The sequence below is a fragment of the Aricia agestis genome, chromosome Z (assembly GCF_905147365.1).
Source record: "Aricia agestis chromosome Z, ilAriAges1.1, whole genome shotgun sequence".
NCBI lineage: Eukaryota > Metazoa > Arthropoda > Insecta > Lepidoptera > Lycaenidae > Aricia > Aricia agestis.
In genome coordinates this window covers 40,132,287-40,156,179 of record NC_056428.1, presented here as the reverse complement: position 1 = coordinate 40,156,179, position 23,893 = coordinate 40,132,287, and the positions used below count along the sequence as shown (strand labels likewise).

The following is a 23,893-nucleotide window of genomic DNA, read 5'->3' as shown; positions in this document are numbered from 1 at the left end:
TTTAAATGTAAAATATATTTAATATGCCTAAACTTCTATTACGATCTAGAGAATAGAGAATTATTTTGATAATATCTGATATCATAAAGTAATAAAATAATATTACTTATATAAATAAGTTTTGACTTTTGATTCACAAAAGTCTGTCTGCCGGGTAGAGGCAGCAATGCTTTGCAATTTACTTGTTTGCAAATGGTTTGCAACATGTTTGCAAGTTGGAACTGCAGTCTGCAACTGAATTTGAATTTTGATCAGCGCAGAACAGAGCAAAAGACTTGTATTATAATCACTAGACACTATAATATATCTGGCTCAAACTTAATTTAAAAAAAAAATACATCGACCAATTTAATCTGTGACAGCGACAGCTTGAAATGTGAAGAGTGAAGACTGAAGTTTCAACAAAACAAAATGCATTCTAAAATTTTCAACATGGCTTGTGCTTAGTAAGAAAAACATAATAGAATGTTTTTTTGATTAAAACATACATAATTGTATTAAGATTCTATAATTTTATTGCGTATTAATTTTGACTAAACATTTGAATCTAGATAGTGTGTGTTATTTTTTGTTCGTAAATGCTAGAAGCAGGTGAGGCAAAACGCTTGTCAATAATTGAAAAGATGAATGAATGAATAATAATCGGGATTTAAGTAATCTACAGTAAATGGATTTATTTATTATTGGTAACTATTTACTGCATTTTATATTCACATCTAACATTTCATTATGCTTCAATTGTTCATTGAAAATCTTTATTAGAATATTTCGGATTGTTATTAGTTATTACCTACGGTATTTTAATTCAAAGGCAAGTACCTATTGATTTTATATGATTTTCTATTCAAATTGAAATAAACAATTCACGTTTATAATAAGTAATAAGAATATCCCTTCAACTTCAATGTACGAAGGCGAAAAGTTAGAGGTGATAATAATTAATATTATTTCACTAACATTAGAAAAATATTCTACCAAGTCTAGCAGAGAGGTTTCATTTACTAGGATTTCCCATTGTCAAAACATGTACTTTATATTTTAGTACTAGTTGTAGCCGGTGACTTTGCACATGCTGAGAATGTTTGTGGCGTCATAAAAATATTTTATTTTGGAATGAATACAATCATAATATGTCCTTCCCTGGGGCTTAATGTCATACCATAATATAAAATACCATCCAAATAAGATGGTATTTAATTGCAATAGGGTTCTGCAGTTTATGTATGAAGGAGAAGAACTTAAAACTGTACATCATGTTGCAATGTTTGACGGCCCCATGTCCTTTACTATTACAAGTAGTAGTAGTTTAAGTATCATCATACCATCATGTCGTATAATATCGGTGACTGTTAAAAAACAGTTCAATTAAACAATTATTCATACAGCTTTTATTCATGTTGTGGTAAAATTAAGAAATAAAACGCACCAGCAATTATATATTTTCTTTATAACTATCCCAACAAAATTTAATTATATTATCATTATACTAGGGCTTAGTCTACTACTGTGTCCCCTTTGGCTTAGGCCTCCTCCATTCTTCTCCATTTTTAAGGTTCCGTATACAAAGGGTAAAACGGTACTAAACTAAGACTATCATGTCTATCCCGTTTGTCCATGAATGACTGGAATTATTGTATAGGTAATGGTACAGATCCTTTCATGTGCAAGTCCAACTCGCACTTGGTCGATTTTATTAGGATTTTATGCCCAAAGGGTAAAATGGGACACTATTACTAAGACCTGTTTGTCCATCTGTCTGTCCTTGTATGGATAGACAGATGGAACCATGAAACTAAAATATTATATCTCTAAACTCACTAAAGTTTCTGGATATTTTCCTTTATTCTCTGAATCTCTTATCAAGGTCTAGGATGTTATGTTGTTTCAGTCTTTTGTGACATCTTTTATTCAGAAGATTCTGAGCAAGATCGTTGGGATGGATGGCGAAGCTTGTATTTTGTACAAGACTTTGATATTTCCTCTTTGATGGATGGGATTTTTAAATACTGGATATTTAAATAACAAATACATTGTTTTTATGCTATAAACTAGATAAACTATTATGTTGCAATTTCGACAGTATAAATATTTCTGCTTGACTTGGTCTTTTAGCATTAAAAACAATATTATATTATTATAATATAATATAACAATATAATATTTTGATTACCAAAAAAATTAAAAAGTAACTTAAACATCAAAGAAAGCACTAAAGAAAGTGAATATGAAGTGAATAGTATAAAATATCTTCAGTATTATCTTATATATGAGCAATTCTAATTGGAATCTCGGAATCGGCTCCAACGATTTTCATGAAATTTAGTATATAGGGGGTTTCGCGGGTGATAAATCAATCTAGCTAGGAATCATTTTTAGAAAATGACATTTTATTCGTATTTTATTGAATTATGTCAAATAGCTAGTATCAAATAATATGAGAAATGAGAGATATTCTCATCATCATCAATCGGAAATATTGTTTCATTTTTGAGGTTACTTTACAATAATAATGTATCATTAGACTTTATTGTTAATTTTTGTTAATGTTCTTGCAAACCTTTTTCATTTGGAAGTCATTTCATAGTAGAATGGATAATCGTCCTTATTATTTAACAATAATTAATATTAATACTATTAGTTATTACTAACTCATGCAGCTGACATTCGCCGTCAGTCTCGAGTTGTTATAATTTACTATTATTTATTCAACAAATGCACTTATCAATATAAAATGAATATATGCATATAAAATTTGAATGGCCAATTTCAAGATGTCCCTATTGTCCGTTTTTAAAATTTTGAAATATCAAGCCTCAAACATTTCATTTGCTTCTCAAACCTTATTATATCCTAGAATCATAAATTATAGAAAAAATATAATTGTAGTGCTCATTTTAATTTCTGAACGTTTTGTATTGCAAATCAAATTAATAGTATTCAAGAAAATTGAAAAAAATGATCTGGACTTAGGTACAAAATTATTGAACTTAAGGACTTTTAAATTGGACTTCGGGTCTTTATGCCGGACTTAGGGATTTTAATACAAAATATTTTGGACTTAGGGTACATTATGACGTGGCTTAGGGCCTTTTTGGACTTAGGAACTTTTTGAACTCCAGCAAATGGACTTAGGTTTTTAAATGCTTAGCTAAAAACATACTTAGGAACGGTTTAGAAATATTTTTGTAATACAGCACCGTAGACAATGATTTGCTGATTCAGCAATGTTAATAGTGCATAAAGTCTCTAAATGGACTTAGCACGGACATCTTGAAATTGGCCATTCATTTGGGAAAAGTCGCCGCCATATTGGTTTGAAGGTCCAAACCTTTTTTTAGCTACTTATATCTCCTTCATTTTATTTTTCACGAAAATGATAAGGACTGTTGTAAATATAATTTTGTACATTTTGAATTATTATAATTTTTATTGTAAAATCAATATAATATACGGAGATAAATGCAAAAAACAAGTCAAATTATAATTTCGCTTGTATGTCAAATATAATCGAATTTAGCGAAAGTGATTGTAGAAACAAGGTTGTAGGTGATAGGTCCTTAAATTTCCTACATATTTGATCCTTATGACTTTTTTTTAGAAATCAATATTTAAGCTCCTACACCTATGGTAAATATACCGGGGTCTGGGAGTTCTGGGACCCAAGCGACTGGATAAAACTGAATATTTTTGATCATGAATTAGACCCTATAACGATTACAGCACAACCTGAATCATTATTAAAAAATTGGCCAAGTGCGAGTCGGACTCGCTCATGAAGGATTCCGTACCATTATGAGACAAAGATAGACAAAAATTCGTGCTTTTTGTATGCCCAAATATTTTATTTTATTTTATTATTACTTAATTATTAAAGTACAAATACAATTAAATATTTTATTCTTATTTTAATTGTATAATGCTGCTATTTTTGATAAAAAGCAAAAAAGGCCACTAAAATCCTGTTTGTTATATGGGAGCCCCATCAAATATTAAATATAATATGTTTTTACTTTGTAGTATATTTTGTTGTTATAGTATAGAGGGAAACAAAATACATAATATCTGAAGATTTCAAGTCAATTAACATTCAGTGAATTTATCAATAGTTTCTTTATTTTATAATTATTATAGTGGCTCGGCAATGAGCACAAGAAAAACAAATATAAAACTTCATATTTGGGGTAGTTCATACTTACACAAACGGCAAGCGTAAAGTGTTTTTAGTATGTAACGACGCATGTGGACGATGGTACCCAATAAATCCAATCAGTCGCTGATTATTTCTCTAGTGCTCATTGCCAAGCCACTATAATAATTATAAAATAAAGAAAACTATTGATAAATTCACTGAATGTTAATTTAAATTACAAAATAAGTTGAAGGCTTGGCTTGAATGTGATCTGAAAACTTTTTACGATAGATATATTGCATGGCTACGCAATATTTTACTTGGCTCCTGTTTACATTTAATGTTTTGGTGGGATTTCCTTTCCTGTTTTTAAGGTTTCTTTTCTTTTTAGGTCACGTTAAAACTTTTCTGTACTTAGCTTAGCACCTTCTCTATCTCTAGGTATATATTGTAGGTCGTAAAATTAATTGATAATAACAGGTAGGTACTTCTACAAAGTACCACCATCTATCGAGCGAGTATGGAGTGTACATCGTAATTCGCAGTTCTGATTTCATTTATATTTTAATCGAATTTAATTATCATAGTTTCATTGTTAACTTTGTAAACATTATTTTTCCTTTTGTACGTAAAATAATTATTATGAAGTCGAAAGTCATTTTTAATGTTCTTGCAAAGCCACAAACATAAAAATCTTTTCTTTTATTTAATAAATTTATATTATACTTTTCAGTTTTTAAGTTTCCTTGTTCAAAGGATGAAAACGGGAGCCTATTCCTAATGAGTCTAGAGCCGCTGTCTGTCTGTCGCCCGTCCGTGTGTCACGAGGCTAGGTCTCGAGAACCGCAATAGCTAGATATTTGTTTTTTTTAAATTATGTACTTTTGTTGTCGCTATAAAAGCTAATAGTCCAAATAAAATAAATGATTAATCGGGGGTCTCACACAACAAACACATTTTTTTGCCTTTTTTTGCTCTGTAACCATAATGGTAAAAGTAAGGTTTTTGAAAATTTCAGAAAATACTAAACTTAATTGTATTTCAACTTTAATAATAAGTAATAAAAAGTACATAAACTTGTGATTTAAGGGGGGCTCCCATACAAATTTATCCCATAAAATACAAATTTACGGTACGGAACCCTATGTACGCCAGTCCGACTCGCACTTGGCCAGTTTCATAATTTTTCCTTTCATTGTGGATAACGACCTACCTTGTTGCCAAATTTCAAGGTTCTAAGTCTGCTAGAAGTACCTTAGAATTTTGATTTTATAGTCGTTGCCCCCCCCCCCCCCCCCCCCCTCCATCGGGTCAGGACTTTTTGTATGTTTATCTCCTAACTAGTCTAAACAAGGTACCAAAAAGATTGGACCTGCAAACCAATATAAAAAATCTAACTCTACTAATGAATTACATTTTTTGTCAGTCTTGCTAAAACTTGACTACTGTTTATATGGTGAGAAAATTTAGGTCATCTGCAAAGACATGCAGTTCATGGGTCAACCATTATTCATTAAATTTTTTATTCATTCATCATTTCATTCAATTTGTTTGTTTTTCACAAACTTTTTGCTAAAGTTGAAAATTAAAGGCAATACATAGCTGAAAACTACTCTTTAATTTTCAACTTTATTATGTTTCATTAGTACAGTAGCCTGTTTATGGATTGTGGATATAGTCTGTCTAGGACTTTATCCACAATAGAATAAATGTTGGTTAAACAAGTGATTTTTTTCCTCAACAAAACATAAGTACTACATTTTATGTATTACAATTTACAAGCTATGTAATACAATGTTTTGTCCTTTATAGAAAAATTACTACACAGACAGGGTCAAAACTGTAACTAGAATAATTTCTGTAAAAACATAATATTATTATAATATTTCGGTGTAATGGCAGGCTCAAAGAAAGAATGATTCCTTCAATATGAAGGAGACTATGAAGGAGATGGTTGGCGGTTGCTGTGTGTGTTCGGACGAGCGTGGTTGGCCCGACAACCCGCTGGTCTACTGTGACGGGAATGGATGCACTGTTGCTGTCCACCAAGGTAATTTAAAACTTTAAATTATTTATTTCTGAACCATTACATAACATTTATACAGTACATCTTACTTTTGATCATTTTTTTATCAATGAGGGCTCTATAATGTCTACATTCAGAGACATATTTTCAAGATTACTTAACTTTTGATGAATCTATCAAACTGATAGAAAATATATTATAGAGATTGTATCAAAATATTTATTCAATTAAATTTAAGTTATCATTAAATAATAAATATCTCTGAGTTCCGCCGTAAAATATATTTAGCATGTTTCTCGGCCCCTGTATCGCCCTGATGAGCTGTGCTAGTAAGGCTTGAAAACTGGTTATGATTATTATGAGTTATGACCAGAATTTTTCAAGGGGTGTAAGGTAAGGGGATATTAAAGGGTTTTAGGGTTCCGTATCCAAATGGCAAAAAACGGAACCCTTATTTTCTATTGCTATATTGGTTACTACTTATTAAGTTTGTTATTTATTGTATAACATAAGCTGACTCGTATATTTCATTATTTTCAGCGTGTTATGGCATCATTGATGTACCAACTGGACCGTGGTACTGTAGAAAATGTGAAAGTCCAGAGACAAAAGGAAAAGTTGTGAGTATATACTATATACTTAAAGCAAAATTTAAATAAAATTAAATTAAGAAATTTAAAAAAGCCCACGCCAAACAACTTTAAAAAGTAATGATATAATATTAACTGCCTTTAAGTTCAAATAATTCCTAACTTGTGTAAAGTAATATTTTAGTCCATAATTGTTGTCAAGGTGTGTCGGGGGACCGCTAAGTAAACTACAACCTACAACCGCCAAGTCGCTGATTATCTTTCGAATCAGTTCGCTGTGAATTGATCCTTAAACTTGTTATGTGAAAACAAACATCTACATTAGCGGTCCCCCGACACACTTTGACAACAATTATGGACTAAAATATTGCTTTACACAAGTTAGGAATTATTTGAACTTAAAGGCAGTTAATATTATTTCATTACTTTTTAAAGTTGTTTGGCGGGGGTTTTTTTAAATTTCTTAATTTAATTTTATTTCATACTTTTTAAACTTGTGTTGGTTTAAATAGTGCAGAATAATTCCTATCAACACAATCAGATTCGCGTGATTACCTTATATTCTATTCTATTTTCTATCAATGTCCTTTTCGATGAGGCCGTTAATATGAGCCCAAACATGAAACCTCCACTTTGGGTTCATACGAAGCTCGGTTCCTATAGAATCCAGGTGATGCTGCAGCAGTAGCATGTAAATATTTACTGGTTATCTACTTCTTACTGGTTGTCGCAATTAAAATGAGCCCAAACATGAAACCTCTGCTCTAAGTTGGCGAGGAGTTGGATATCCTATTGATTACCAGGTGATGCTGCAGCACCAGGTCAACTTTCACATTATTATGTGTATACGTATATTGTATATTCACAAATGTCACGAACTAGAATGAAATATAAAACCCATCAAACGACTACAAGTTGCCAACGGCCTTTCATGAACCAGATAAACCCTGATTGTTCAGCACTGAACAGGCTGATGATGATGAATCATATCTAAGAACAATCTCGATCATGTCAGTTTTCAAACAAAAAAAACTAGATCAAAATCGGTCCACCCGTTTGGATGCTACGATGCCACGGACAGATACACACACAGACAAACAGACAGACAGACACGTCAAACTTATAACACCCCTCTTTTTTGTCGGGGGTTAAAAAAGAAATAAGTAATAAAATATTGTTGCGTTGAATCTCGTTTATTGACACAGGATCCATACAACTTTCTGGTACAAAAACTATCTTACGTCTATATATCTCTAAACTTACCTTATTTCATCAAAATAATTTCGGCGCTTTACGCATGCAAAGGTAAATTATTATTTTTTAACAAAAAATTAAAACCGACTTCAAAGGTAAAAACAATAAGAATATTAACTAAAAAGTATTAAATAATTCTTTCTCTAATAGTGCCTTTTCCAGAATTCGTCAAAATCCTAACTATTATTATTTATATATGTTTTTAAACAACGTTAATATCCTTATTGTTTTTACCTTGGAAGTCGGTTTAAATTTTTTGTTAAAAAATAATAATTTCACTCTTTTTAGTTATTTATGTAATGGTAAATACATAAGTGTCAGTTGTAGATAGATATGATTTAGGTATGAAACTATCACATCTTTTAACTGTAAGTACTTAAACTTGAATTACGTTGAATAAAATTTACATAGTAGTATATTATTATGCTTTGAGTTCTTAAAACAACAATGAAACCAAAGAGTCAGAAGTTCTCTAAGCACTTTCGGAACCATGGTATACCCGTGGCAAAATCAGCAAAATCAATAACAGAGAAGTTGATTCCTAGGCAGATGGAGGACCTAAGTAATTTTGGTTGCGTTAAGTCCAACCTGTCCGATCGATCACAATTCACAGCAAACATTGAATTGACATAAGCCGACCAAATGAGGTAGAACCGTGGTACTAAACGATGTGAAGATTTTTAAGCTTTTGTTCAACCATGTTTCCCTCAAGAGTAATATAACAATACTTTCAGCGCTGTGAGCTCTGCCCATTCAAGTCCGGTGCCCTGAAGCGCACTGACACTGGTGGCTGGGCCCACGTGGTGTGTGCACTCTACATCCCCGAGGTGAGGTTCGGTAACGTCACCTCCATGGAACCCATCGTGCTCCGCCTCATACCACAGGAGAGATACAATAAGGTGAGGTTTATATCATTTTTTTTTATAAAAGGGCAAACAAGCAAACTCACCTAATTGAAAGCAACTACCGTCGCCCATAGACACTCGCAACATCAGAACAAGTACAAGTGCGTTCCTGGCCTTTTGAGAGGGAAGACACTCTCTTTTTGAATATATGCAGGTCGTTCGTAATGGTCGGAATACTGTAAGTGGTAAATTTATGTCTTTACGCAGTTTATATTTACATGAAACAAAAAAACTTAGATTTTTTCTGAAAACATCTTATGCTACATCTAATGCTAAGTACTCACATGCGGTTTTGCTCGATAGTTTTACTCCAAATCGAGTAATAATTACTGTGTGGACCGCAAAACAGACAGCTCGAAGGCTCGCATCGAGCCGGCTTGATGGAATTAAATATATCGACTTTGAATGAAACTATCGAGCAATGCTGAATGTGTGGATGAAATCCTGAGCCGCGGGTTTTGCTCGACGTTATTGCTCGATCGAGCAAAACCGCATGTGAGTACTTAGCATAAGAGTGTTTAGGTATGTATTTAAGTTTCTTTGTATGACATAGACGATTAAAACAAAATTGTATAGGATTTATATATACTTGTTTTCAGACATGCTACATATGTCAAGATTTGGGCAAAACCAACAGAGCAAGTGCTGGCGCTTGTATGCAGTGTAATAAGTCAGGTAAGTTATTTATTTAAATCTGCTAGACTTTCGACCCTAAACTCTAAAGTCTGATAGACTAAGTTCTAACATAACTCTAGATAAAAAAGGATATGGACGAACAGTCCATAGACGGCCACAATTTTATAATAAAAAAAAAAAACATAACTCTAGATATTCTAAAGTATAACTTACCATAATATATCGTCCACACTAAAAAGTTTACAGTGTATAATAACCGACATAATACTCTATTGTCGGCATGACTTATCCAAGATTAATTGTATTATAATACTCGTATGGAGCCTTACCTGTCATGCGTGTTGTCCCCCACGCACAAATTAATTGGTGCTCATGCGGGCGACAACGTGCTCCGTGCAACTTGCGAAGGTGTGGGCAACTTTAAGGCTTAAGTCTCGAAATCAGCGGCCAGCGGGGCGGGAGCGGCGGCGGCGCGATCCAATGTTTACATTAGTATGGATAAGCAGGCCAGCACGCCGCGCGGCGAGCGCTTTTGAGGCCTGCCCATATAAATCAACAATGTGTAGCAAAACTAAGTGATAAAACTTTTAGTGTATGGGTCTCTTATATTATTATTTATTATACTTAGAGTTAACTGTCAAAGTGGCAGAGCTGTAAAAACATTTTTTTTTGTGATTTGTATGAGCAATCCCCCGCGTCATAAATTTTTCCGTACAAAGGTGAAAAAAAAAGTTACTCTTTCAGCGCTGCTACTTTCACAGCGAACTCTATAATATAGGGAACCCATGTCCCATACACACCCTAAAGTATTGTCACTTAGTTTTGTTACACCCTGTATACATTGGAACGCGCCGCCGCTGCTCCAGCCCCGCTGCTCCAGCCCCGCTGCTCCAGCCCCGCTGCGCGCTGATTTCAAAACTGAAGCCTCATACAGACATTCGCCCGCGGGCATGCCACCCGTGAGAGGATAAGCGCCCTTATTTCCATGTAATGTTGGTGCAGGTTGCAAACAACAGTTCCACGTGACTTGTGCTCAGAGCTTGGGTCTGTTGTGTGAAGAGGCCGGAAACTACCTTGACAACGTTAAGTACTGTGGGTACTGCCAACACCACTACAGCAAACTGGTGGGTATATAATACATTATATAGAAAACTCCGTTAACGCATACTTTCTATGCATTCTTTTTTAATATGTAAATAAAAATTAAACTCGGTTTAAGATTTAAGTAATAAAAAAGTTTTTTAAAGTGGATTCCTAATAATTATGAGTTATTTGAATTGAAAATATTTAATTATACTTGAAATATCATTGATTTCTTGGTATCACTATGATTAAAATTTCTTTCAAAGCTATTTAAAATGAACATAATTTGGTATTGATAATAAAGTTGTGTTTGACATTTTTTAAACATTTATGGGCTTTGAGTGTTAGTACCATTTTTCACTTGTTTTGTTTGATCATTAAATGTTTCACATTCATAACCATCACATCATTCGTTACTACTGTATTTGATAGACCGACACAAACATAATAAAAGTTAATTCAAAACTAAGAATAAAACCAGTAAGGTTTAGCTTGTTTTATAGTTTATACTAATATATTTAATTAATTAATAGTACAATCTAAAGCATGTTGCTACGGGATAGCAAAAATCATAAAATAAGTTTTTTAAAGTGTCCTAATGGTAATTCATAAAGTTTAATCCAATGTCACTAACAAATTATTGATTGAAATAATTTATTACCTTTTAACTTAGACGATAGATTTGCAGTTTAAAAATACATAAATTATTATTCAGTAATTTTTTTTTATACTAAAACAATAATATTACAAGAACTGTGTAATATTTTTAGAAGCACTGATTTTTTTTATAAAGTTAAAATACCTTTTGTCATCACCATTAATGGGTTTGCCTATGATCATAACGTTGTATGGGGAAGTCAGATTATAGACGAAAAACTATAAGCCTAACATCGTATTCATACACCACCTTATCAGCATTCCTGTTTCCTTCGTTTGCACGATATCGCTCACAAGGGCACTTATGTCACTGTGTTGCCAGATTTATAACAACAATTTTGAGTTTTACACCATTTTTGTGTGCGTCGATGTAATTGGAGTTTCAAGTCTAACCAGGAAAATAAAATATATGCACTTTTTTATTTGTAATAGTACTAACAAAATATTGATGTAATAACTCAGTCTCCTGCAGCAGTTCTATATTCCTGGTCGGGCTGTAGGTGAATCAATCTATGTCGTAACGTCGCGTGAATTTAAAAAAAAATCTGGCAACACCTGCGCGCGGGACGTCGGACTGACAGCTGTAAAAATTAAAAATGGAATACTACGGTGATTGTGCAGAAGAAAGGCGGCAATGTGAAGACAATACCGCCGTATAAGCCGGTCGTCGACCAATCGAGCGACTCGAGCGAGCGGGAGCCGTCGCCCATGGCAACGGGCGGTGGGACGCCCACGCACGCGGCGAAACCTAAAGGGGTACGTGTATAGGAATAAAGCTCCGTACACACATCTACTTGAGGGTTGTTTAAGGTTGGCTATTCGCTTCGAATGAGGAAAAGGTTTCTCAATTCGACCGTATGCTTCTTCTGTTTGTTCACGGATAACTTCGTCGTTTCTGAACCGATTTTGATTTTTCCTTTTTTGTTAGACAGAAAACGTTTTAAAGGTAATATATTATATACATATAAATAATAAAAAGGATGCGTTGATTTATGTAAGCAGGGAGAATTTCACGTTTTACTTTATTGTCTTTCAATAATTGTGTATATGCCACCGAGAAATTGTAAATACATAGTAATATAGATTGTTACATAATTAGCAAAGTATTTTATTAGATATTAAATATCGACAAATTGAAAATTTTAATAGCTTTCTCTTGAACGGAATATGCCCTTGTTACGATATAGTATCCACCAAATAGTATTTTATAATCTTGCTAGGTATATTACAATTTAACAGTATTCACAAATTTACGGTAACAAATACACATTATGTTGACCTAAGTGTGAATTTTATAATTAATTGTCATCTCGATTATCTTGCTGTACAGATAGCAATTATTTAATTAACAATAACAAGTTACAATGAAACGGAATGCTGTATATTTTGTTAATATTTAAATATTTCATAATCAAGTTGTGAACTTTGGATTCGTATATTAAATAAACAGCCACTACAAAATGAGTGTCAAGCTTCGGCTAAACCTACCTGACCAAAGCGACTGCGAAGCGGAAGAGTCTGCAACGCGGGACGTTTGCGTCGGCAGAGCGGAAATAATAATAATGAGCATACCAGTTTCGCGTTGCAAACGCTCGCGTCCCGCGTTACTGACGCGTAGGTTTGGCCGAAGACTAATACCCTTACGCATAGGTCGTGTACAATTTTATGATCGCTAGGCAACAAAAGAATGTACGGTGTCCCCTTTAAGGTCTCTTTGGCGGGACGAGGAGTAGGCGGGGCGCGCGGGGACACGCTATTGGTAGAACAGTGATCAGATGAGTCGTTATTGGTTGATCCTGATTAAACGTTCACACGTTATTGGCAGTTATTGTACTTTATTGGTTATAACCAGACACCCCTTTCTATTTCGCCTGGCTGTCTTAAAATTGTGTGCTGCTGATATCTATTATTTATAACAAGTGTGTATGGAGCTTGACCGAAATTTTTATATGTTAAGGTTTGAATACGGTTTGAATAAATGTTACGCTGGGCTTTTCGATGTAATCTTCTTTCCTATGATCGCGGTTATTAATATATTTAGTTGTATGTCTTGAGTTATTAAGGTTAGCGTCCACATGAACGCAAAGAACGCAGTGACGCAAAGGGCTAATGGGTCAGTGTACAATATTTAAAAAAGTATAGTGTATTTGAGTTATGAAAGAAGAGAGTTATCAGGAATAATAAAAATTTGCCGCCCATCCGTAACTGTTGGATTGGCTATTGTATCTCACTTAACACTTATATTATAATACTGTGACACCGTTCTTGCGATGTGGACGCTTACCATTCAAAGATTATTAAAACGCTTATTTTTATATTTGTTTTCGTTATTTGCAGCCGGGCAGGAAGTCTTCACACTCGAGTTCTGGAGGGGGGAAAAATACGCCCAACTCGTCCAAAAACACGTCCAACACCAACGCACCGGGAGGTTTGTTTACTAAAATATCCATTCTAACATAGACCGGATACCCATATTTACTAAATACCGATATTTTGAAGGATATCGATTCCTATATTATCGATATAATGGAATCGATATCTGACATAAATAACGATATTTGTATCGCTAGTATGAGTACTGATATAAAGGAAACGATATTTTTTTCGATACCAGCCCCCTTAGACAAAGTATCTTTCGTTAAAAACGATGACAAAATTCGTTATAGAAATGTATGAGGTTCGCGGCATAGCTGAGCTAGAGCGCTTACAGACGAACGGCACTTGTCGACGGCTACCGTCGACATGTGTTGGTCGTCTGTAAGAAGCCTATTACTTTGAAACGTAAAACATCGCGTCGCTCTTTAGTAGTGTCGCCTAGTGTGGTCCGTCTCACGTTTATCTGTGTTGAATAGAGAAGAAGAAGTCGTCGCCGTCCCGTCGCGGCTCGTCTGCCGGCGACGCGGGCAGCAAGAACAGCACGCCGGCGCCATCGCCGCAACACAGCACGGACACACAGCCGGCTAAAGGTAAGAGATAATTAGAAACATACAAGCTGACCCGGAAAATGTTGTTTTGCCATATAAATTATTTTTAGTATCAATATAAAGAGTAGGTAAAAACCTATTTTTAGGCCTAACGAATGTACCATCCAGGCAATTGATTCCAAGGCAGTTGACAGACCAACGTCATTTGGTCGGATCACGTAAATTTAATGTTAATTAGCTTTGTCCATATTGTGCCTTTTTCTGTTCATCAAGGGCATCCGTTATGTGTGAAAGTTGGTGACGAAAATTGAAGATGAAAGTGCCCAGTGATTCCTTGGAACGTAGATCCCCCATCTGCCAAGGAATCAACTTCTCTGATAGTACATTATTATTATTATTATTATTATCATCATCAGCCTACAGTGGCCCACTGCTGGGCAAAGGCCTCCCCTCTCTCTTTCCAAAGTTTACGATCCGACTCGAGTTCGATAGTACATATAAAACTTTATTAAAATCGGTTGAGCCGTTTTGGAGGAGTTTGCGCACAAACATCACAATGTTTGTGCGATAACTCCTCCAAAACGAGAATTTTATATAGAATAGATTAGATAAAAACATAATGTTATGGTATAACATTTTACAAACCTAATACTTAACAGTAACAATAATTGGGAATACCAGATTGGTTGCGGTTTGGGTACCAAACCAGCAATGTTGCGAACATACAAAACTGGTTCTCAATTTCTCGGTCAAATTGAATCAAAGAAACACAAAATTAATTTCACAAATTCAAGCAGCCCCCGCCAAACTGCTTGACGGCTTGTCAGTGAAATGTGGATGCATTATGTGGATTTACGGACAGTTTGTCAGTTAAGTGGGGATGCAATATGTGGATTCGGGGAAAGTTTGGATTGGCTCTTCATGGAGAACTATTTCCAGCGTCAGGTGGGTCCACGCCGAGCGGCAAGGTGCCGGCGCCGGCCGCGTCGCCGAAGCCGCCGGAGTCGGCCGCCGTGGTCGCAGTCGTCACCACCGCCCCGCCCACGCCGCCAGCCAGGTGAGAAAGAGTGTGAAAGGAAAAAAATATATATATATATACAGGGTGTAACAAAAATAAGTGATAATACTTGAGGGTGTGTACGTGTTCCTTGTAGAGAGTTCACTGTGAAAGTAGCAGCGCTGAAAGACCAAATTTTTTTTTCACTTTTGTGGGTGTGTGTATGGGGAAACTCGTAACGCTCGGGCCCTTTCCCATACAAAAGTGAAAAAAAATTTTGGTCTTTTAGCGCTGCTACTTTCACAGTGAAGTCTCTACAAGGAACACGTACACACCCTAAAGTATTATCACTTATTTTTGTTACACACTGTATACAGTCGAACATATAACCTCCTCCTTTTTGGAAGTCGGTTAAAGATGTGTGAAATACATCAGAGTAATGATTTATAGTATAGAGAATAATGTCCAGGTGACTTTACCTTCGATAGTGCTATTCAGAATGAGGAGGAAGATTTTATGACCAGACAGTTATATTTATATGATCTACTAGCTGTTGCCCGCGACTTCGTCCGCGTCAACATAGTATAATAACAAAGATGGAGAGTCCGCTAACAAATATGAAAAAAGTAAAATATAACCTCCTCCTTTTTGGAAGTCGGTTAAAAAGTAGCCTAAGTTACACCTTACTACATCAGCTATCTACCAAAAAAAGTCCCGGCAAATAGCTCCAGCCGTTTCAGAGATTAGCCGGAACAAACAGACAGACAGACAGACATACAGACAAAAATTGTAAAAACTGTTGTTTTGGTGTATGTACCTACATACATTCATATGCATGTAGTAAAAAACGGTTCTTTCAATATTACAAACAGACACTCCAATTTTATTTATATGTATGTATTAGTAAAAAAACGGTTCTTTCAATATTATAAACAGACACTCGAGTTTTATTTATATGTATGTATTAGTAAAAAAAAACGGTTCTTTCAATATTACAAACAGACACTCCAATTTTATTTATATGTATAGATATACAACCAATAAAATATTATTATTTCGCACCGGTGATACGTCACACTTAAAAAAAAAAACGGCCAATTGCGAGTTGGACTGGCGCATGAAGCGATCAGTTCCATTATAAAGCAAAGATAGGCAAAAAAATTTTCAAAAGAGTTTTGTGTGTGCGAGTGCCACTTATGTTTTTATTTTATTCTATTAAGTATTTAATAACGACACCTAGTGGCATAATTAGGCAAAAATCTTCCCCACTGGCACTGTTTATTTCGTTATTTTATAGCACAATGACAACTTCAGTCGTCCAAGCGCCGGTGTATCAGGAGTCGGTGATCATGAACGCGGAAGCGATGGACACAAAACAGACCAAGAAGAGGAAGGCGGTGGCTAACGCGGCCGCGCCCGTCGACTACACGCCCCCCGCTACGGCCACGCCTACTCCGGTAAGTAATTACTTTTTTAGGGCTCCCACACATAACTGACAATCGCATCGCATCGCAAATATATAAAATAGGTCATCCTGCCATGCGAGTCATCGACCGCACGCGGATTTGGTCCGCATGCGGGTGACAACATGACCTTCGTCGCGCGCGTGTTGCCCGCGTGACTGTGAAATGATAGGATACGGATGGATGGATGAACTTGCATGTGACCAGATCCGCGCGCGGGCGATGAAAAGCACGACAGGAAAAGCGTTCCAAAATATAATATGTATTCACAAGAGGTTTATCATGAATACACTTTTTTTAAAGTTATAAAATAAATGAAATTGAATGTTATTAATGCTGTCTCATCAAGAGCCATTTTAAACAATGAAATTAACAAGCCAATATGTTATAGCCAACGGAGGTGAATCCTCAAAATTCTCTGTGGGACGGCGGACATCCGATGACGGAGGCAAACGTGGAGGGACTTGAAAAGATCATTAAAAAGGTATATATATGCGGGGCGGACCAACTAGCGCCACAATTTAGCATAGTTTTGTTCGCTAGAACTATGCTGGATTTTGTGTTGTTTGCTAAAGACAAGAAGAAGCTAATAATCTTGATCTTATTTTAGCTATCTGAGATTAAGATTATTGGATACGACATCCAAGGAAGATATACGTGGGAGAGCCATGCTTTAGCACAAATGGGCCGGCTCGACCGGAGAAATACCACGTTCTCACAGAAAACCGGCGTGAAACAGTGCTTGCGCTGTGTTTCGCCCAGTGAGTGAGTTTACCGGATGCCCAATCCCCTACCCTATTCCCTTCCCTGCCCTCCCCTATTCCCTTCCCTTCCCATCCCTACCCTCCCCTATTACCCTATTCCCTCTTAAAAGGCAACGGCAACGGCAACGCACCTGCGGCTCTTATGATGCTGCGAGTGTCCATGGGCGACGGAAGTTGCTTTCCATCAGGTGACCCGTTTGTTCGTTTGCCCCCTTATTTCATAAAAAAAAAGGATTGACTTTACCTAAATTGCATTTCAGGATTGTAAAGGCTCGTTGGGGGGTACGGATTAGGACACGTTCAGACGTGCGCGTTTTCTGATTTAGTGTCGCGTGTTTTCCCAAACGCTACAGGCGCTACAGCAGATAAAAGATTAACACGACATGTTAGCTGCAATGTGTCATTTTCATCTTATCCGTATAATACGTCATCTGGTAGATAATACGACCAAATTAAAATATCACTGATCGCATACATTTGTGACACTATAATAGTTCTTTTTAATTTACCAGGTTAATAATTATGATCTGTCAAAGCTGAAAACATGAATCATGATACAAACTTTTATTTCGGTTTGGTAATTTTCATACAAGTCAGTGTATTTGTAATGTCAAGGAAAATCCGAGGGCTGAATTTTTGACAAAATGAAAATAAATAATTACGCATTTAAACATGGAAAATAAGGATGTGGCGAAACATGGCGGAAACACTCAAAAGTCAAAACATATATTTCTTTTATTGATATTGGATATTGTCTTTGACAGTTGTTGTTTTGACTATTATAACGGCCTGTTATATATTTAACGGACCTCCCCAGCAGGAATTAAAATTTAACACAGTGTTAGGTGATTTGACATGACATTAGCGTATGGTGGAACGCTCGATAGCTCTAACAGGCCGTTAACTGATTTAACAAGCCATTATTTATTTAATATTGCTTGATGAAACTGGGTCTTAATGTGATACTCGTTTTTGTATAACCTTAAAGTAAATATTTTGAATTCAGATTCCTGACATTCATAGAGGTCTCGAATCAGGGCCCGTACAATGCGTAATGGGGATTGTCCATTTTTTTTAATTTTGCTCATTACAAAAATATTTCGAGGAATAAGGTCAGTGATCGTTTTTCTGTATATAAACAAAAAAAATACCCATTAGTTACTTATATTTTTGAACAAATATGTTTAACCTTTGTTTGACCTTCAATGGCGTTAAATTAGCAATAAATTCGACCAAATATATAATACGTTTCGAACTTTTGGTAAGCTTCTCGTATCAGCTTTCACATAATGAAACTTGCATTTGACGAACCAGCCATTATAAATAAGATTGAAAGGAAATTTTAAACATACTGCAGAGGTCAATTAGCCGCCGATGATGACGTCAGAGCGAAACTTTAAAAATTTATTGAGAAAAAACTAGCCAATGAATTTCAAAATTATTTTGTTTATATTCTTAAAATATCCTTTTTTACGAAAAAAAATATAAAAAGTACATGTGATTTTTTTTGGACAATGCCCATTCGACTCGGATTCGGAAACTTATTCGCGCGACATCCAATATACGCTCGCCGCGCCAAGCATTGACTAATGGCAGCACGTTAAAGTTTCCGAATCCGTGTCATTATTGGTAATGAGATTTAAATATACTTCATGGACGTCTTCCTCCAGGCGAAGACAGACACCCCCGAGATGACGATGTCCGGTCACTTCTCTACCAGCTCCGCGCCCCCGCCGCCGCCGATGCCAGCTTACACCGCCGCCAATCAGCCCAGTCCCAGGTTCGATTCTCGCTTGCACTTAGCGGTTCAGTTGAAAACAGGTGTCATGTGTTCGACATATATGTCCTAAGCCGAACTGGACCCTTTAGCCAATGCTTTTTCTTTATCGCTTCTTTATAGAATCGCCGATCAAAATGTATAGAATTGATATAAGGGTTCGTTAATTTGAAGTTGACGTTCGACACGTCTAATGTCAATTCCATACATTTTGATCGGCGATTCTAAAATAAGTGATAAAGAAAAAGTCTTGGCTACAGGCTCTGGTCCCTTTTTATTTGGTCTCATCTAGGCATAGTTTGTTATAATATTACACTTGTTTATACTGTTTGCTGTGTCGTTGATTATATAATTGGGCCTTGTGTGTATTGAAAATATTTTTTCTTTCTTACTTTTAGCGCGACAACCTTGTACCATCGAGGAAACTGATTCCTAGGCAGTCCGCAGTTGACAGACCAACGTCATTTGGTCGGATCATGTCAATTCAATGTTATTTGTGATCTGTCGGCTGGGTTTGACACAACGCGACCAAACTACGTAGATCCCCCATCTGCCTAGGAATCAACTTCTCTGATAGTACATTTATAAACTCTTGGCAAACGATACTAGTAGCCATAAGTATGGTTTTGAAGAAAAAAGAGTAAATTTTAATATTATATCTGTGGAGTGTGGAGTCTGTCTGTCTATCTATTACCTACATTACATTTTTCCACAACAAAAACTATTTGTTGTTACAATTTTGTTGCAGGAGTCATCTTGTTTGGTAATAAATATGTTTTCCCCGCAGACACCTCCCAAGTCCAATGCCCGGTACCAGTGGGATGAACACCATGTCGAACATACGTTCGCCGTCGCAGCCCCAAGTAAGTATGCATACTGGCTATTGCACGCGGCTTCGCTTACGATTACATATTATCATCCATTCGCTTCGCCGTAGGGTATAGCCAGAGTAAACAGAACTAACGAGTAGGCCGACTGAGAAGAGATCTCGATACGTTTGACGTAGTATGTCATATCGGCCGGCGCGCGCCGTACTAATGCACTAAGCATTGGGAAACATGTCGATAGTGACAGTCGCGCCCAACTCGCGTATATTCGCCCGTTTGTTTGAAGTCGAGGTACTCCTTAGTTCTGTCTACTCTCTGGTAAAACGATAGCGAATTTTGAGTATCGACTATCGTTCTATAATCGTCCCATGCTTGTCGAACTTTATTATCGTTTCGATATTGCATTTGTAAGTGTGCTTTTCCTGTCATGACGTCACCCGCGCGCATTTCTGGTCCGCATACGGGTGACAACATTCTCCGATCCTCGCGCGTGACAGAAAAATTATATGAAATGAAGGGACGCGGGCCCTTGAATGCAGACCAGATTGGCCCGCGGGCGATAACACGCATCACGATTGACAAGAAAAGCGCCCTAAGCCCGCTGCTAAGCACAACGAGAGGCTCAGCAAAACGATAGCTGATTTCGACAAGAAATAAATGCATCGATAATCGAACTTCGCTATCGGTTCGACATTTTTCGAGCCAGTTATAAGCTGTCGGTTCGACTTTTTAGGCAAACGAAGCTTTCTTAGTGATTATTGGGAAGTATCTAAAGGGTTATCTTTTACGCCAAATGCCTATTCTGTTAGTTTTGTAGCTTCTTAGCTGTCGAGTGATACGAGATGAGAGAAATTATGTTATCTTATACATAACATTCTCGTGTCACAATGTTAGTCACCGTACTCCTTCGAAACGGCTTTACTAATTTTTACCAAATTTTATATGCATATTCAGTAGGTCTGAGAATCGGCTGCTGGCTACTTTTTATATTGATAAGTGCATTTGTTGAATAAATAATAGTAAATTATAACAACTCGAGACTGACGGCGACCATTGTTTGTGCGACGGGATAGCGTTGGACGTGGTCATGGTGACATACTTATTTAGTCACATCAATAAAATAATACGGGCGAAATACTTTATATAGCAAAGAAACGTTTGCCGGGACAGCTAGTGTTATATTATAATATAAAAAAGTTATTGGCAATAAAATATTTAAAAGAAGTTTTAGACAAAATTTTTACTAAGCTATATGTGCTAAAACTACTGGGTTCACTTAGGTACAATTATAGGCAAAAATTAGTACTCGGGTACAGTGTTCTATGTAGGGTACTATTTACTTGGGTACAATCACTTATCACAGACAAAGATCAAGATAGATACCGCATGTCCCTCCATTTGTATGAAAACGAGCGTGCCACTTTTTACCTACCTATTGTGAGGTACCGATGATAAGAAACGTGTCCATTATCTTTTTTTTTTATCGGCCAACGTTTTTATTGGAATTTCTACAGCTCAATACGGTACAATCAGGCATTTAGGCATGTTTAAAATTCCGTTTGATGTCCGATTCCGCTAGCAGACTAAATAACACACTTTTTAAAGACAAGCATTGCTCGTTTTTTGGGAACGCGATATGGCACGCGAAGTACCCTCGAGGAAGTTGATTCCTATGCAATTGACAGACCAACGTTATTTGGTCGAATATGTCAATTCAATGTTAATTGTGATCTGTCAGCTGGGTTTGACGTAAAGCAACCAAACTACTTAGGTCCCCGATTTGCATAGGAATCAACTTCTCTGATAGTACATACACATGCGGTATCTATCTTGATCTATGTCTGTGAGTAAAATCATAGGAAAAGTTGTGCTATTTACTTGGGTACAATCATAGGCAAAGTTGTTATCGGGTAGTTATCGGGATCAAGTCGCTTAATAAAGAACTGTGTTTACTTGGGTAACCGGCAAAAGTGTTTTTCAGGGTATAGTAGGTACAGTCATAAGCAAAACTTACTCGTGTAAAGCTAAAATGTAGGTACAGTCATAGGCAAAACCTACTTGTGTAAAGTCGTGTGCTAACGTGCTAGATACCAGCCCCGGATCTTGAATTTTTTTTAGGTAGGACAAAAACTGAAAAATGCCGCCCTTTAAACTTTGTCTACGCGCCTCGCTAATAATAAATGTTAGTGCAGCACGTCTCACTCCGCGCTCAGGGTATCGGCCAAGTTGATATAATGGTCATGAAATTGCTGTACTTGTGCAATAGCACAAGTACAGCAATAAATAATAATTTATTCCGTGGTCAAAGTTAAATAAATGATGAGTTGTCCATACTCAATTGGTCCGTGAAGTGTGAATGTGTAAATTTGGCCGCCCCCTGAATTTGCCGCCCGGGGCGTAGGCCCCGGCTTGCCCCCCTCTAGATCCAGAGCTGCTAGATGCACATGTACAGTCATAGGAAAAACTTACTCGTGTAAAGTCGTGTGCTAACGTGCTAGGTTAAGACCCAGTTTCATCAAGCAATGTTAAACAAATAATGGTTTGTTAAATCAGTTAACGGCCTGTTAGAGCTATCGAGTGTTCCACCATACGCTAATGTCATGTCAAATCGCCTAACACGGTGTTAAATTGTAATTCCTGCTGGGGAGGTCCGTTAAATATATAACAGGCCGTTATAATAGTCAAAACAACAACTTTTAAAGACAATATCCAATATCAATAAAAGAATCTGTTTTGACTTTTGAGTGTTTCCGCCATGTTTCGCCACATCCTTACATATTATTTATTATTTTTCATGTTATGCATAATTATTTATTTTCATTTTGTCAAAAATTCAGCCCTCGGATTTTCCTTGACATTGCAAATACACTGACTTGTATCAAAATTACCAAACCGAAATAAGTAAATAAAAGTTTGTATCATGATTCATGTTTTCAGCTTTACAGTTCATAATTATTACCCTGGTAAATTAAAAAAACTATTGTAGTGTAACAAATGTATGCGATCAGTGATATTTTAATTTGGTCGCATTATCTACCAGACGACGTATTATATGAATGACACATGGTGAAAATGACACATGGTGAAAATGACACATTGCAGCCAATCGTATTAAACTTGTACATTGCAATGGAGAATGTTACCTAATTTTGATTATTAGCAGTCCACCTTCTCTGTCAAAAATAAAGAATATTAGTGAAAGAATTACTTGGATACGTTAATTAGTTTCCGATTTATAAGCAAAACAAGTTGTAACTGTACGACGCGGGCGCCCGGTAACGGTGTGACGTCATAGCACAATTATTATTCCGCCGCGCGGGCCCCATACAATAAACGTGATTTTTTGCTCTATCTCAATAACGGCAACAGGTAGGCACTTGAAATTTTCACCAAGGCCTTAATTATATGTGTACTTTAATAATTAATAATAATATTATAATAAAATAAAAAATTAAAGGGGGGCTCCCATAAAAAAATCACTGTAGCGGTACGGAACTCTTCGTGCGCCACCGATCACACAACCAGTGGTCGGTGTCGTGCGCCAATCCGACTCGCACTTGGCCGATTATTTATTTGCATTTTTTTACTAATCGAACTCGCTCATGGATACAAATACCGTTATTTTTTTAAATAAGGGGGCAAATGAGCAAACGGGTCACCTGATGAAAGCAACTTCCGTCGCCCATGGACACTCGCAGCATCAGAAGAGCTGCAGGTGCGTTGTCGGCCTTTTAAGAGGGAACATGGTGATAGGGGAGGGTAAGGATGGGATGGGAAGGGAATAGGGGAGGGTAGGGAAGGGAACAGGGTAGGGGATTGGGCCTCCGGTAAACTCACTCACTCGGCGAAACACAGCGCAAG

At 36.4% G+C, this 23,893-nt stretch overlaps 1 protein-coding gene across 7 annotated transcripts in view; it reads left to right on the top strand.

Annotated features, from left to right (window-relative positions):
* Positions 1 to 443: 443 nt before the first annotated feature.
* The window catches only part of LOC121738418 (protein AF-10), a 58,325-nt gene continuing 34,875 nt past the window's right edge, over positions 444 to 23,893 (top strand). For 5 of the 7 annotated variants that reach the window (XM_042130455.1, XM_042130454.1, XM_042130452.1 and 2 more), the window contains exons 1-14: positions 444 to 591; positions 6,032 to 6,179; positions 6,696 to 6,775; positions 8,734 to 8,898; positions 9,504 to 9,579; positions 10,543 to 10,664; positions 11,902 to 12,036; positions 13,618 to 13,708; positions 14,133 to 14,246; positions 15,144 to 15,261; positions 16,499 to 16,658; positions 17,056 to 17,148; positions 19,099 to 19,208; positions 19,993 to 20,068. In XM_042130455.1, the coding sequence (XP_041986389.1) occupies positions 6,059 to 6,179; positions 6,696 to 6,775; positions 8,734 to 8,898; positions 9,504 to 9,579; positions 10,543 to 10,664; positions 11,902 to 12,036; positions 13,618 to 13,708; positions 14,133 to 14,246; positions 15,144 to 15,261; positions 16,499 to 16,658; positions 17,056 to 17,148; positions 19,099 to 19,208; positions 19,993 to 20,068 (1,461 nt within the window). In that variant the 5' untranslated portion in view covers positions 444 to 591; positions 6,032 to 6,058. Of the gene's footprint in view, positions 687 to 6,031; positions 6,180 to 6,695; positions 6,776 to 8,733; positions 8,899 to 9,503; positions 9,580 to 10,542; positions 10,665 to 11,901; positions 12,037 to 13,617; positions 13,709 to 14,132; positions 14,247 to 15,143; positions 15,262 to 16,498; positions 16,659 to 17,055; positions 17,149 to 19,098; positions 19,209 to 19,992; positions 20,069 to 23,893 lie in introns of all 7 variants that reach the window. The other 2 variants (XM_042130451.1, XM_042130456.1) reach the window with 2 other exon arrangements.